Source organism: Glycine max, chromosome 16 (genome assembly GCF_000004515.6).
Source record: "Glycine max cultivar Williams 82 chromosome 16, Glycine_max_v4.0, whole genome shotgun sequence".
NCBI lineage: Eukaryota > Viridiplantae > Streptophyta > Magnoliopsida > Fabales > Fabaceae > Glycine > Glycine max.
In genome coordinates, this window is record NC_038252.2 from 359,460 (window position 1) to 371,695 (window position 12,236).

Consider the following 12,236-nt stretch of genomic DNA (forward strand, 5'->3'; position numbering starts at 1 on the left):
CTTACCATTAAAATCACATATAATATTCTAATATATTTACATGAAAATCTCAAATAATTAAGTAAATATATTCCATATATTATTATTATTATTATTATAAAAAGAAAAGTCAAAATCCTCACACATTTGTAATCAATGCTCAGCCAAGATCTTAATATGCAAATTGCCTAGTCCCTATATTTCTTCCCCTTTTTGGTCCACTATGCATTGTATCCGGATCTCAATCTTTCACTGTTTCACTTAGAGCCTTATCCATTCATCTTTGCATATCACACTATATAGTACAATTAGTCCTTAATAAGAATCTCCGTTCACCTGTCATATGTAATTTTTATCAAGATCATTAATTAATTTACAAACTGCACAAATCTCCACCATTTAAAACGGTTCTTAATCTTCACATCAATACAAAATTATACCTAAGTACTATGAAAACTTATTAAAGACTACCCAGATGATACACACACTAGTCATCATTTTATTCCTACATCATGTGACAACAAAAGCAGGATCAGACATTAATATTATTATTATACTGAACAAAACAAACAAGTCACATGATACTGTGGTACGCGTCACAGGAGAACCAATCTCGAGCCAACACTGGATAAGGATTGCCACGTCACTAACTTTCTCGGACAACACTCCATCTGACAAACCAACAACGAAAACAAAAACAAAAACGCCCTAACAAACAAACGTACACATACACACAGCCCCTAATCCGTGACCGACACGTGTCTGTCCCTCCCTCCTTCTCCCGCCTACAAATCCACCTCTCATTCCGGTCACCCCTCTCTCTCTCACACACACAACACTCTTTATCGATGATGCTCTGAACTTTTTATCTATATATGCCTCTCTGATGCCGATGGGTGCCTCCAATTTTGCGGCAAGCTTCAAACTTTCAATCGCTGGCGCCGATTTTGATCACTTTTCCGGTATGAATCGTCTGCAACACCCCCTTTGTTAATTTAGAAATGCTAGATCTATTCATCGTGTCACACGTTCGATCCAAAACCTGGTTCCACAAGAGGAAAAAAATACCACTCACTTCGTTCCCATAAACCCTGTGATATTTCCCTTCCAATTTCGTAACACTCGATTGTAATTTGCGAATTGTACAGCTAGAATTTCGTTTCTTTTCTTTTTTGATTTTTTTTATATTTCCTTTATTTTCCAATTTTCTTTGCTGGGTTTGCAAAGTTTGTACAGTTAGGGTTGTAGATGGTGATGGTCTGAGGGTGTTTTTGTAGGAAAGTTCAGATTTTAATTCTGGGTTTTTTTGGGGGGTGGTAGAGAACAAGGTTTTGAAAAACAGGATTTTTGCCGTAAAGTCAAGGTTTTTGGAGTGTCTATGACCGTAATTGTGACCACATCGGTCACATTTGTCTGCAATTTTCCTTAATATCAAGGAACACGATAAAAACCGCGATCACAATTTAAAACCTTGGTTGAGAAAGTGGGGGAAATGAGCATGAGTGTGGCAGAGGATGATGAATCTAGTGAAGAGGTTCATGTTCCGGGTGAGATTGATTGGCAAATGCTTGATAAATCCAAGTTTTTCTTCCTTGGTGCTGCTCTTTTCTCTGGGGTTTCTGCAGCTCTTTACCCTGTTGTTGTGTTGAAGACTAGGCAGCAAGTGGCTCAGTCCCAAGTTTCTTGCATCAACACTGCATTTTCCTTGATTAGGGGTGAGGGTTTTAGAGCATTGTACCGCGGGTTCGGGACTTCTTTGATGGGCACAATCCCTGCTAGGGCTCTTTACATGGCTGCATTAGAGGTTACCAAGAGCAATGTGGGAACTGCCACTGTTAGGTTTGGTCTTGCTGAACCAACTGCTGCTGCAGTTGCCAATGCAGCTGCTGGCTTGAGTGCAGCCATGGCAGCTCAGCTTGTGTGGACCCCTGTTGATGTCGTGAGCCAGAGGCTGATGGTTCAAGGTGTTTGTGATTCGGGAAATTCTAAGGCTTCAGCTCTTCGGTACATCAACGGGATTGATGCCTTCAGGAAGATCTTGAGCAGTGATGGTCTTAGGGGCTTGTATAGGGGTTTTGGGATATCAATTTTGACCTATGCCCCTTCAAATGCAGTTTGGTGGGCTTCATATTCTGTTGCACAAAGGATGGTTTGGGGTGGAGTTGGGTACTACTTGTGCAAGGGAAATGATAGTGCACTGAAGCCTGATACAAAGACTGTGATGGCAGTTCAGGGAGTCAGTGCAGCAGTGGCTGGTGGCATGTCTGCTTTGATCACCATGCCACTGGATACCATCAAGACAAGACTGCAGGTCCTGGATGGTGATGAGAATGGCCGTCGTGGACCCACAGCTATGCAGACAGTGAGGAGTCTGGTTAGGGAAGGTGGTTGGATGGCTTGTTATAGAGGATTGGGACCTAGATGGGCTTCTATGTCAATGTCTGCAACAACAATGATCACAACTTATGAGCTCCTCAAACGGCTCTCTGCGAAGAATCAAGAGGTTTTGACATGATGAAGGATAGGTTTATGACAGCAAAAAGAAAAAAATAAAGGTTAAACAAAGAGAAGAGGAGGTTCTTCTTTCCTCCCTTATTTGTCTGTTTTTTCTGTTCTTTTCTTCACTTGTCAATGTTGTTTCTTCACGTATGGCTTGCTACAATGACTGTTTGATCAATGTAAGTCATTGCAGGTTATTATATAAATAAAAATTTACTTACTTCTAACACATTTATTCTATATTTCTTAATCACCTTTGAGATTATGCATAGGCTTCATGTTTACATTGGAGAGTTTGATTTGATAATCATGAGTCACTCTGGTTTTCAAATTGAATATCATGAACTAGCTGACTTTGCAACTCTGAAATGCAAAGAATCATGTGGCTTTCAAACATTACGTAGCTTTGTGGTTTTCAACTTGAGTCTTGTCTACCATGTGATCTACTCAAGACTTTTCAAACAAAAAAGAAAAAAAGTGTTGAGTTAGTTGAGTTGAGTATAGCAGTCACATTAACATCCGAGAATCTTCTATGTATTTTTATACTCATTTTCTAAGGAGTAGATCTAGGCTAGTTATTAGGAAGTGGGAACAACTTTCATGTATTTAATTTATTTGTATCTATCTAGGTTTGGTTTACAGTGGATAACTTTAATACAATGGTGGGGCTAGTATTACCAACATGTTAAGTGGTGGGCCAGGGAATTGGTCCATTTCTGAAAATTAAAATTCCTCATTTACCCACTGCCTAATAAATTTACATAGCAGCCCCATTGCATCTTTGCACAAGTCTTTGTATTCTATAGAATCTTGAACAGATTTAAGTTATTATTTTATTGAGGTTTAGCCCCACAAGTTTTCATTATAAATCAGCACACTTTTCTATCCACATGAAGTGTTAAAAAATTATACTGTAAATATCTTCCATTTATAAATTAATTTAACATTAAATATGAGATAATGCTCAAACGAGTTTGTATTGTTGTTTTGATCCTTGTTTTGGATTCCGCTTCTGACTGAGTCTTTGATTTCTATCTAGTTGTTTATAAATTTTGGAATATAATAAACTGGTAGATTCTTTAGGAGGAGAATCCATGTATCTTACAAGATAACTAATTGAAACAACCATCATATGTACGTGCCACTTGTCCAAAAAAGATATTTTAAGTATCATTTTAAAAAGCTGTCTTAAAAAATTAGTCATCATGGACTAGTAAAAAGAAAATATAGTGATAGGGAGGTGGGTAGGTAAACCCTGAATAAACTAAATGAAATTCATACCAATAATGTACAAAGAAATGGATAGTGCACTAAAATATAAAATGCATTTAAATAAACAAGTGTAATTTGTTTAGCGTGTTTTAGTAAGAAAAATGTTATAATATTCAAAACTCATAATATAAATTACATTATCCTCCTTTAAGCATTGCTCATATCATAATTGGTCTTCCTCTTATATAGGAGTATTATATCCTCCTCCTTTAAGAAATTAATATGATATATTCTTGTCTATTTTAATATGTCTGGCTTCTTAAAATAGTTTTAGATTTGAGTGTGTTTCTTAGTATTGCTAATGTCTAATTTTAAATTTCTACTATTAGATTTTAAGACTAAAAGAAAAAAAAAAAAAAAATACAAATAGATGTTATTACAGGGGGGAATCTAAGGGATAAGGATATCCCAAGAAAATATTTTTAAAAAGTATACTATAAAATTTAATATTTATATAAAAATATACATGGTTATATAATTTACTGATAAAATTATGTTTAAATATATTTTTATTCATATAATTTACTTCAATTTTGATTTTAATCTCTATCAATTTAAAGAAAAAATTATTTTAGCCTCTGCTTCAAGTAGTATATGTCAAAACACCTACTCTATAAGGCACAATCATTTGGATCAATAGAGGAATCAAAAACTAAATAGAATAAAATTAGAGAGCAAAACCAACTCAAATTATAAAGGTTTTTTACTATAATTACAAAATTATTATGCATGATAAAATTATTGACTTTTATAATAAATATCTTAAAAATTATATTAATATTATTTATAATTAGTTAACAATATAACAATTTTTATATTGTTACTGCATATCTATTAAACTCATACAAAAAGACTAAAACTTAAACTTATAAAATTAGGAAAAAAAATTATCTGTGGGGATTAAAAATTGAACACGGTATCAAAAAATTTATAACATTCACACATCCTATTCAACTAATTGAGCTAGACTCCTTTTTTTTTTATCAGCAAAGATAAGTATGTATTGATCTGCGTACCAGAGATACAAAGGTTACAGATTAAGAAAGCAAAGAATTGGTTTCAAATCAGACTTATAGTAGTCTTGGTAGAAACCAAAGTCTTGATACAGAAATGAATCTATTTTCTACTGCTATTTTATTGTGCTATCCGCAACTAATAAATAAACCCTGATCTAAGGTTATTTAAAGCTGGACTCCCTTGTTATAAAACTAAAAGCTTAATTTAAAGTAAAACAAACTGAAATTAAGATAAACTAAAAGGAACAAAAATATATTTAAAGCTGTAGTTATATATACCAATAAAGATTGGTATCATTCATAGGTGATTGAAGACAATGAAAATGAAAGTTGTAGCTATTTGGTGATAGATATAGTTCACATTGAGGTCAGAATAGTAACTCAAAAGACACCACCAACGTTGTTTCTAATAAAGGCTAAAGACTTGAGCTTTCTCTTGGGACATAAGCTATGTTTGCTTAAAATGTGGCCAGAAAATTACATTTTTTGCAAAAAAAACCTAGGCCTTACTTATATAGAGTGTGTATGGTTATACTTCTCAGTTCAACGGTCTCAGAATTCGTGCTGGCAACAAATTAAATCCACATTTATATATAGTGTGTATGGTTATACTTCTCTGTTCAACATATGTTGATTTCCATCCAACAAGAGAGAAATTTAACCATTTGGATGCATTGAAATGTGTGAAAATTGGTAAGAGTACTCAAAATACACCATAATGCATTAGAAGTCCATTGGAATGCCACCACATTTGGACAGCAACCCAAACATACACACAGTAGTTTACATGAATTTATGGTCCCCTGCCCCAGTTTTGTTTTCATTTTGTGTTGCATCTCTGGATAGATTTTTTTTTATCCCTGTTCTATTTCAACTCGTTTAAGTTTGACACAAATTATTAACACAACTTGATTAATCACTTCTAGAGGTGCAAATTATAAGGATTGAACACAACCTATGAGCACAAAACCATGCAAGAAAAGTGTGTAAAAATCAATACAAACCCTTATATCATGCATGTGCTTACTTATCTTAAATCTACTAGCTAAGGGATCCAATAGGATGAAAGCACTTACTATTAGAGAAAGCATGAATTTCTTGCCTTCTAATCAACAATGGTTATCAAAATATGCGGTTACAGCCTGAAAGCAGCAATTTTGACCACTTTAAGGTAAGGAAAAACACAAGGCTTTCCTTCCTCTCATGAAAAACAAACCCATTTGAGACCATTCTGCACATCAAGAATTCAATAGGGAGGACACACATTCCCTGTCAATAGTCACTGAAGTTTTTGACTTGCTTTCTCCATCAATGTGGCCAAACATTCTTTCCAATCTGAAACTTTGTTATCCCCATTGGCCACCTCAAAAATGAATCCAGTTTGTGGGACACAATCAAAAGCTGCTACACAAACAAAGGCAGCATCTTCTTTGCTAATACTTCCACTAGCTGCACAACCCTGTTGTAATGAAAATCAAATGGAATTAGTAGTGCTGGCTATGATATTATAAATAGTCAGCACCAGCTTTTGTTTAGGAGATTTCAAGTTGAAGTGATAAATGAAAATCCAAGCAGTGTGTCTATTTGACAATGATTCCGAAATTCAGTAAGCAATAGCAAATGCACTTAAGAATGTCTAAGACTCTAAGGTGGATTGATCATTAAACTTGTTTTGTTTTCTCAAAAAGAAGAAATTAAGGCCTTTAGTTTGTACCTCATCAAAGGTAAAGCCTTGCTTCCCACCAGGTGTATCTTGTAATGCACCGGTCCTAATTATGGTGTAAGGAATTCCTGAGGTTTTCAATACTGATTCATCTTGTTCAGCCAATTTCTTTGCATTGCTTTTCATCATGGATTGAAAGCCACTTTGACCACCATAAACTGACAACTGCAACTTTGTTAAAACAAAAGGAAGATTGTGTTTGCGGTGAAAAAAAATGTAATTGGGATGGGGGGTGGAAGTACCCGAGATAAGACGATTACATGTTGTACCCCTTGAAGGCTACCAACGCTAGAAAGAAATCCCTCCTGGAAAAGAATGAAATGATTCAAACATTTCTTCAGAAAAATTGTTTGAAGTTCAATTCTCATTATAGTCCAAAATAGGGGGAAAATAGAAAGATACAAAGTCAAGGACAGGTAAAAACTATTTCAATTAAAAGAAAATGTTTTACTTGGACTATGATTTATATAAAAAAGACTATCCCCTCCTTTGCAAATAAACAACAGCAGTAGACATGCTTATATACGTTTTCTATGTCTGTTAATTTGATCGGGAAAGTGGAAAATGATTCTTTGTTGGTCATTCCATAAAAATCAGATCTGGGAAATTCACTCTCCATATTAACAAGAGTCAATAATGTCTTCCTCTCATAAGCTAAAAAGAGTGTTGAGTTGCTAAGTTTAATTTTGCTAAAGTGAACTGGGATTTTACAATGAAATCAACCATTGAATAGCAAAGACTTATGGCAGCTTATATTTGAAAGGCACATCACAAGAGAAGCTTCACTTATTTCCTCATAGAGAATATAGCCTTGACAGAAAACTCAACTCTATTGAAAAAAGCTATGAAATTTTAGCAAATCTGGTTTATGGGGATTTGATTTGTTTGTTCCATCTCTTCTGAACTTTGATTCATTGAGCTTACTCTAGACATTTGTAACCTCTGTGAAGTAAAGCAAGATTGTTTAGAGAGGCATGACAAGGTGTGCATACATTTGGGCATATGATTGTGCGAACTCCTCTCAGAGCTTTCTTGACAAATCGTTTGTCACTTGTATCTCCTGCCATTGACTTTGCAACAAGCATCATGTGATCAATAATAAGAAACTAAAAAATGGACAGAACTACAAACCAACAATAAACAGTTTCTATCTGCTAGTGGTTTTGCAAACTAACTTCACCCACCTCAACATAACTTCCAAAGGCTTCAAGTGCAACCCTTTTATCCTTAACCAGTGTCTTTACTCGAGCTTTTTTCACAATCAATGACAATATCACCATCTACATAAGCCAGAAAATAAGGCTAAAAAGTCAGAATTCATTTGATAATGTAAATCAATCATGGTTATGAATACAAACACATTAAGAATTTGAGGTGACTTGTTGACAATAAAGATATAAGATGATGTATTGCCAAATTAAATTGGATCAATCATCTATGAGTCAAGATAAGTACAATTACAATTCAACGGCAGACATTTAATAAATTTATCATTTTACATTTTTTCTGCTTATATTGGAATACTTCATAGTTGTTTCGGGGGCCAGTTTAGAATTGGACACTGCATGGCCCTTCCTTTTTCCCCTCACTTAATTGTAATTCTTATCTGTTATATCTATCTATAACAAAAATATGAAATCAGAATTTCAAGACTCTGATGCATCAAGTTATCAAGCCAAGGCTTTGGGCTTGCAATAAAGTTGACAAAAAAAAAGGCTAGCAGACCTGACCCATCTCACTATCTCCATCTGTTACCAGCACTGCATCCCTGACTTCATCTTCTGTTTTGAAACATTTGTGTCAAAACAAAATCACCAATGCTAAAAACAAATGATAATAAGATTCCCATACAAATATAAGCATTGCCATTTATGGATCACTATGCCATATTTGCTCACCCGGATAATCATCCTCATTATCTTCTATTGCAGTACCATCTTTTTCAAGGATATCAGGTGCACCATACCACTTCCTTAATTTAGGACCCCCTGAAAATGAACAGAAAATCAAAGGCAATGAGCACAACAAGGAAAACAAAAAGGTGGAAACAAGATCAGTCCGCGACCATGATTGCAGCCACATCATCAACAATTTTAGAGCGTCCTAATCACATTGCAAAGGCAATTATGGCCTCATCAGTCAAATTTAGTGCAATTTTTTACAATATCAAAGATAGTGACGAAATCACAACCGCAACCGAACTTTGAAAGGAAAATTGATTATAAGATTAAGAACAAAAAAAAAAGATGAGGTATGCTTAAAAATAGCCACCTTCAATGTAATCGAGAATTTGCTCCATAAAACTGAGTTTCTTCTTAGCATGACACACGACAAGAGGTGTAACAACAGTACCATTCTCTCTATTGAATTGGAAAGAGGAACCAAATGCTGTTCCTGAACGTTGAGAAGTCAAAGGAACAGACTTTTGAAACGGTAAAGTGGAAGAAAGCATGGCAGCATATGCCAACACCATTGTTGGCAGTGTCACACTCACTCAAACCGTTTCTTCCCGCTAGAAAGGATAACGCATTTCTTACCATTGAATATTAATGAATCATATTTCCTTAATAATTAATAATCCCTGAAAATAATATTCAATCTTTTTAATCACAGCCGTCAAAAACTTGAATTACATTATACATTGACACTAACCGTTGGATCATGCTAACCTAACAACTCAAAAATCCCAATGCACCCCTTTTTTCTTTCTAGGGTTTGCCATAACCAAATTGCATAGAAGAGGCTGCGTTTTTTCTTCAGAAACTCAAGACCCAGATGAGCAAAAAGACAAAGGCGAGTCCTAATTTTACTTTTCCCCCACCAATCAAGTGGAAAGTTTCAATTTTTGTTTCTGGGATTTCATGTTTGTGAAATGTAGAACAAGTGATGACCATTTTTTATGACTTATTTTTGTTTTCAACATTTATGGAGTAATCACGTTAAGCTTTTGCAATTAAAGTGATTCCCCCACAAATTTGATTTTACATAATCACATTTTTTAGTAGAGGTAGTAGGGTCTGAGCAGTATTGGCTACTTTTATTCTTGTGCAATTAAGAAGACACTTGTATTCTCTCTGATTAGAATAAGATAGGTTCCTAGGTTGACTTTCCCGTGTGTGAAATCATGCAATGCCAATTTGTATTTCCCCTTGTAATTTTTCTACTTATTCTCTAATAAAACATTCTTCTTTTATCAGAAAAGAAAATAAAATGATGTTAAGTTTACATTGTATTAGTAATGTAATTAGATAGCTTACATATGTTAATGACTGATTGAGGTTTATGTAGCATTAAATAATCGGTGATACTTTAGTTTGGCAGAACTTTAACAAATATTTGAGCTTGGATCTACATGTGTATACTGCAACCTTTTCATCTTGGACACCAGAAGAAAGTTAAAATAGGTATCATGATTATGTATTTGTGTGCTTGTTTGGATTTAAATGTTTATATCATTTGCCATATTGTATGTAACTTTATTTGGGAAGTAGTTAATTTTCACATTTCTTAATAGCATATTGTGAATTTTCTTTTTCTTGGGTTATGAGCACATAGTTTCAGACTTTTTGCCAGCATATCCTAGTATTTATAGAATAATGTTATTCATGTTCAACTTTCTTATATCACTGCCTAAGTTACAATCCATTTTCTCTGTTTTCTTTTTCCTACTCACATATCTCTTTCTCTTTTTTCTGCCTCTTTCTAAAATTTATTGTATTACTTTGAGACTTTGAGCTCGCAAAGTTCAAACAAGAAGAGAAACTTCTCTTGTCGTGTGAATTATCGATTCATTCACATGTAAATATAGAAGCATGTGTTGTGCTGATAAACTTTCTGCCATGGATGTGAAGATTTAATCTGATACTCTCTAGCCGGAAATACCTTATACTGGATGAGCTTAAACTAAACTTATAGTAATCAATATGGGAATATTGGTCAGTGTTCCAGAACATCAGAAGGAGTGATAGAAAGTGGATCCTTTACTTCTGCTGTCTATAGCAATTAGCAAGTGTAATCTCTTTAAAATATGATTAGAGAAAGGGATGTCAACTTTGAGGATAGTGGAATTAATTGAGGGTAATCAAGTTGTTATTCCACTATAGCAATGACATCTGATTTTGTATGGTTATATTTTCTTTATTTGAAAATTCTTTTAAAATAAAAATAAGAGAAAGCTACCAAATAGTGTCAAATTCTTGTAAAAAATGGAGTATACTATGAACATAAGAGAGTATACAATCGAGTACCAAATTTGCTTCAAATATAGGTTTGTTAAATTCTTGTGAAAAAAAAATGGGACATTTTTCTCATACTTCAGAGGTGATGTGAATCAATAGTGTCAAATTACTTAGGCGACAAAATAATTAAAAAAAAAGTATTCATTTCTTTAAACCATTTTTTTCTAGTGAAGGTATACTTAAAAAGGATTGGTTTGGATCAACGTATCCATGAGAGAGTTTGAATAATTTACGTAAGATCTTTTAAGATTGAATCTCGCTACGACTATTGTATAAAATAAAATAAAAAAATCCTTTCTTCGATGAGATGTTTAGTGCACCGAAACATTTAATAGAATCAAGTCAATTTTTGTTATAAGTTTTCTGATCATTTTAGATTTTGTCTTTTAGTAACTTAATTGTTTTGGATCTATCACAAATAGGCCTAATGTGTTGGACCCAAGAATTTAAATGCACAAAAATACCAAACTAACAAGATGGAAAATTCTAATATTATCCGTACCAATATAGATTGACAATTTGTACAATTTTTTTTAAAAAAAAAATTAAAAGATATATTCTACAAATTAGTTTAAAATTAATGGTTCATACAAAAATTGAATATGTGACTTCTAGATTATTACTACCATGTTCTAACCAACTAAATTAATAAGTCAATTATGTTATAAAATAATTATTATCATTATATATAACACTAAAATTTCTAATGGACATATAAATTTACATAATAAATTTTGTGAAATTAATTTTGATGTAATGATTAATTTGTTTACATATATAAATTGTAAATAAAAATTTATGTATAAAAAAACATATTATTAACATAAATCTAATGTATTTTTTAGTCTTATTATAATTAATTTTAATTTAATAATACATTTTTTTACATATATGAATTTTGCTAATAATCTGAAAGTCACAAGTTCGATTTGCAAGGATAATTAATTTTAAATTAATTCGTAATTTTTTTTTTAAATCGTATGGGTCACTTATGGATTGATAATCCATAAACCATTACAAATTATCAATCCGTAATATGCTTACAAATTTGCAATCCCTATCAACTTTACAGAATGACAATATTGGTGCGCAAAGCAATTCCCTTTAATTTGGTTCACAGGCAAGGTTCGAGTACACATTCATAAATACAAGCTTCTCCTTCAACTTATAAAAGACTACCTTTATCTCATCTTTAACTTCCTCTACACCATATACTATTAAACAACGATTGTCACCTAAAAAATAACTCCCTAATAATACCAAATAACAATTGCACTCTATTAACACTAAACAATAACTGCCAATTAATACCAAACAATAATTGTCACAAAAAAATAACATCCTGACTTAAGGGTGTGTTTGTTAAAAGTTGAATTTCTATTTAACTTGAATCCATCAAATATTTTGAGTCACATTTCCGAAAATGCTGGTCTCGTGAGCATTAATCCTTTGGCAAATGGTCTCACATGAACTATTCAAGCTTTGTAAGATATGAAGCATGCACTCATT

General features: G+C 33.2%; 2 protein-coding genes across 2 annotated transcripts; one reads left to right on the top strand and one right to left on the bottom strand.

Moving 5' to 3' along the window:
- Nucleotides 1-784: 784 nt before the first annotated feature.
- LOC100789089 (solute carrier family 25 member 44) lies at nt 785-2,705 on the top strand. Its single transcript, XM_003548730.5, has one exon. The coding sequence runs from the start codon at nt 1,472-1,474 to the stop codon at nt 2,492-2,494; it is 1,023 nt and encodes a 340-aa protein (XP_003548778.1). The 5' UTR covers nt 785-1,471; the 3' UTR covers nt 2,495-2,705.
- Nucleotides 2,706-5,824: 3,119 nt separating this feature from the next.
- LOC100806043 (uncharacterized) lies at nt 5,825-9,033 on the bottom strand. The gene is made up of 8 exons (XM_003548749.5): nt 8,761-9,033; nt 8,388-8,477; nt 8,215-8,270; nt 7,674-7,769; nt 7,482-7,559; nt 6,732-6,794; nt 6,481-6,654; nt 5,825-6,225 (listed from the first exon to the last, which is right to left on the bottom strand). The coding sequence occupies exons 1-8, from the start codon at nt 8,960-8,962 to the stop codon at nt 6,046-6,048; spliced, it is 939 nt and encodes a 312-aa protein (XP_003548797.1). The 5' UTR covers nt 8,963-9,033; the 3' UTR covers nt 5,825-6,045.
- Nucleotides 9,034-12,236: the final 3,203 nt, after the last annotated feature.

Coding starts and splice junctions, on each gene's coding strand:
- LOC100789089 (XM_003548730.5), top strand. CDS start 1,472: ATGAGCATGAGTGTGGCAGAGGATGATGAATCTAGTGAAGAGGTTCAT.
- LOC100806043 (XM_003548749.5), bottom strand. CDS start 8,962: ATGGTGTTGGCATATGCTGCCATGCTTTCTTCCACTTTACCGTTTCAA. Junction 8,478..8,760: donor AATTCTCGATTACATTGAAG/GTGGCTATTTTT, acceptor GTTCATTTTCAG/GGGGTCCTAAATTAAGGAAG. Junction 7,560..7,673: donor CCTTTGGAAGTTATGTTGAG/GTGGGTGAAGTT, acceptor CTTGTTGCAAAG/TCAATGGCAGGAGATACAAG.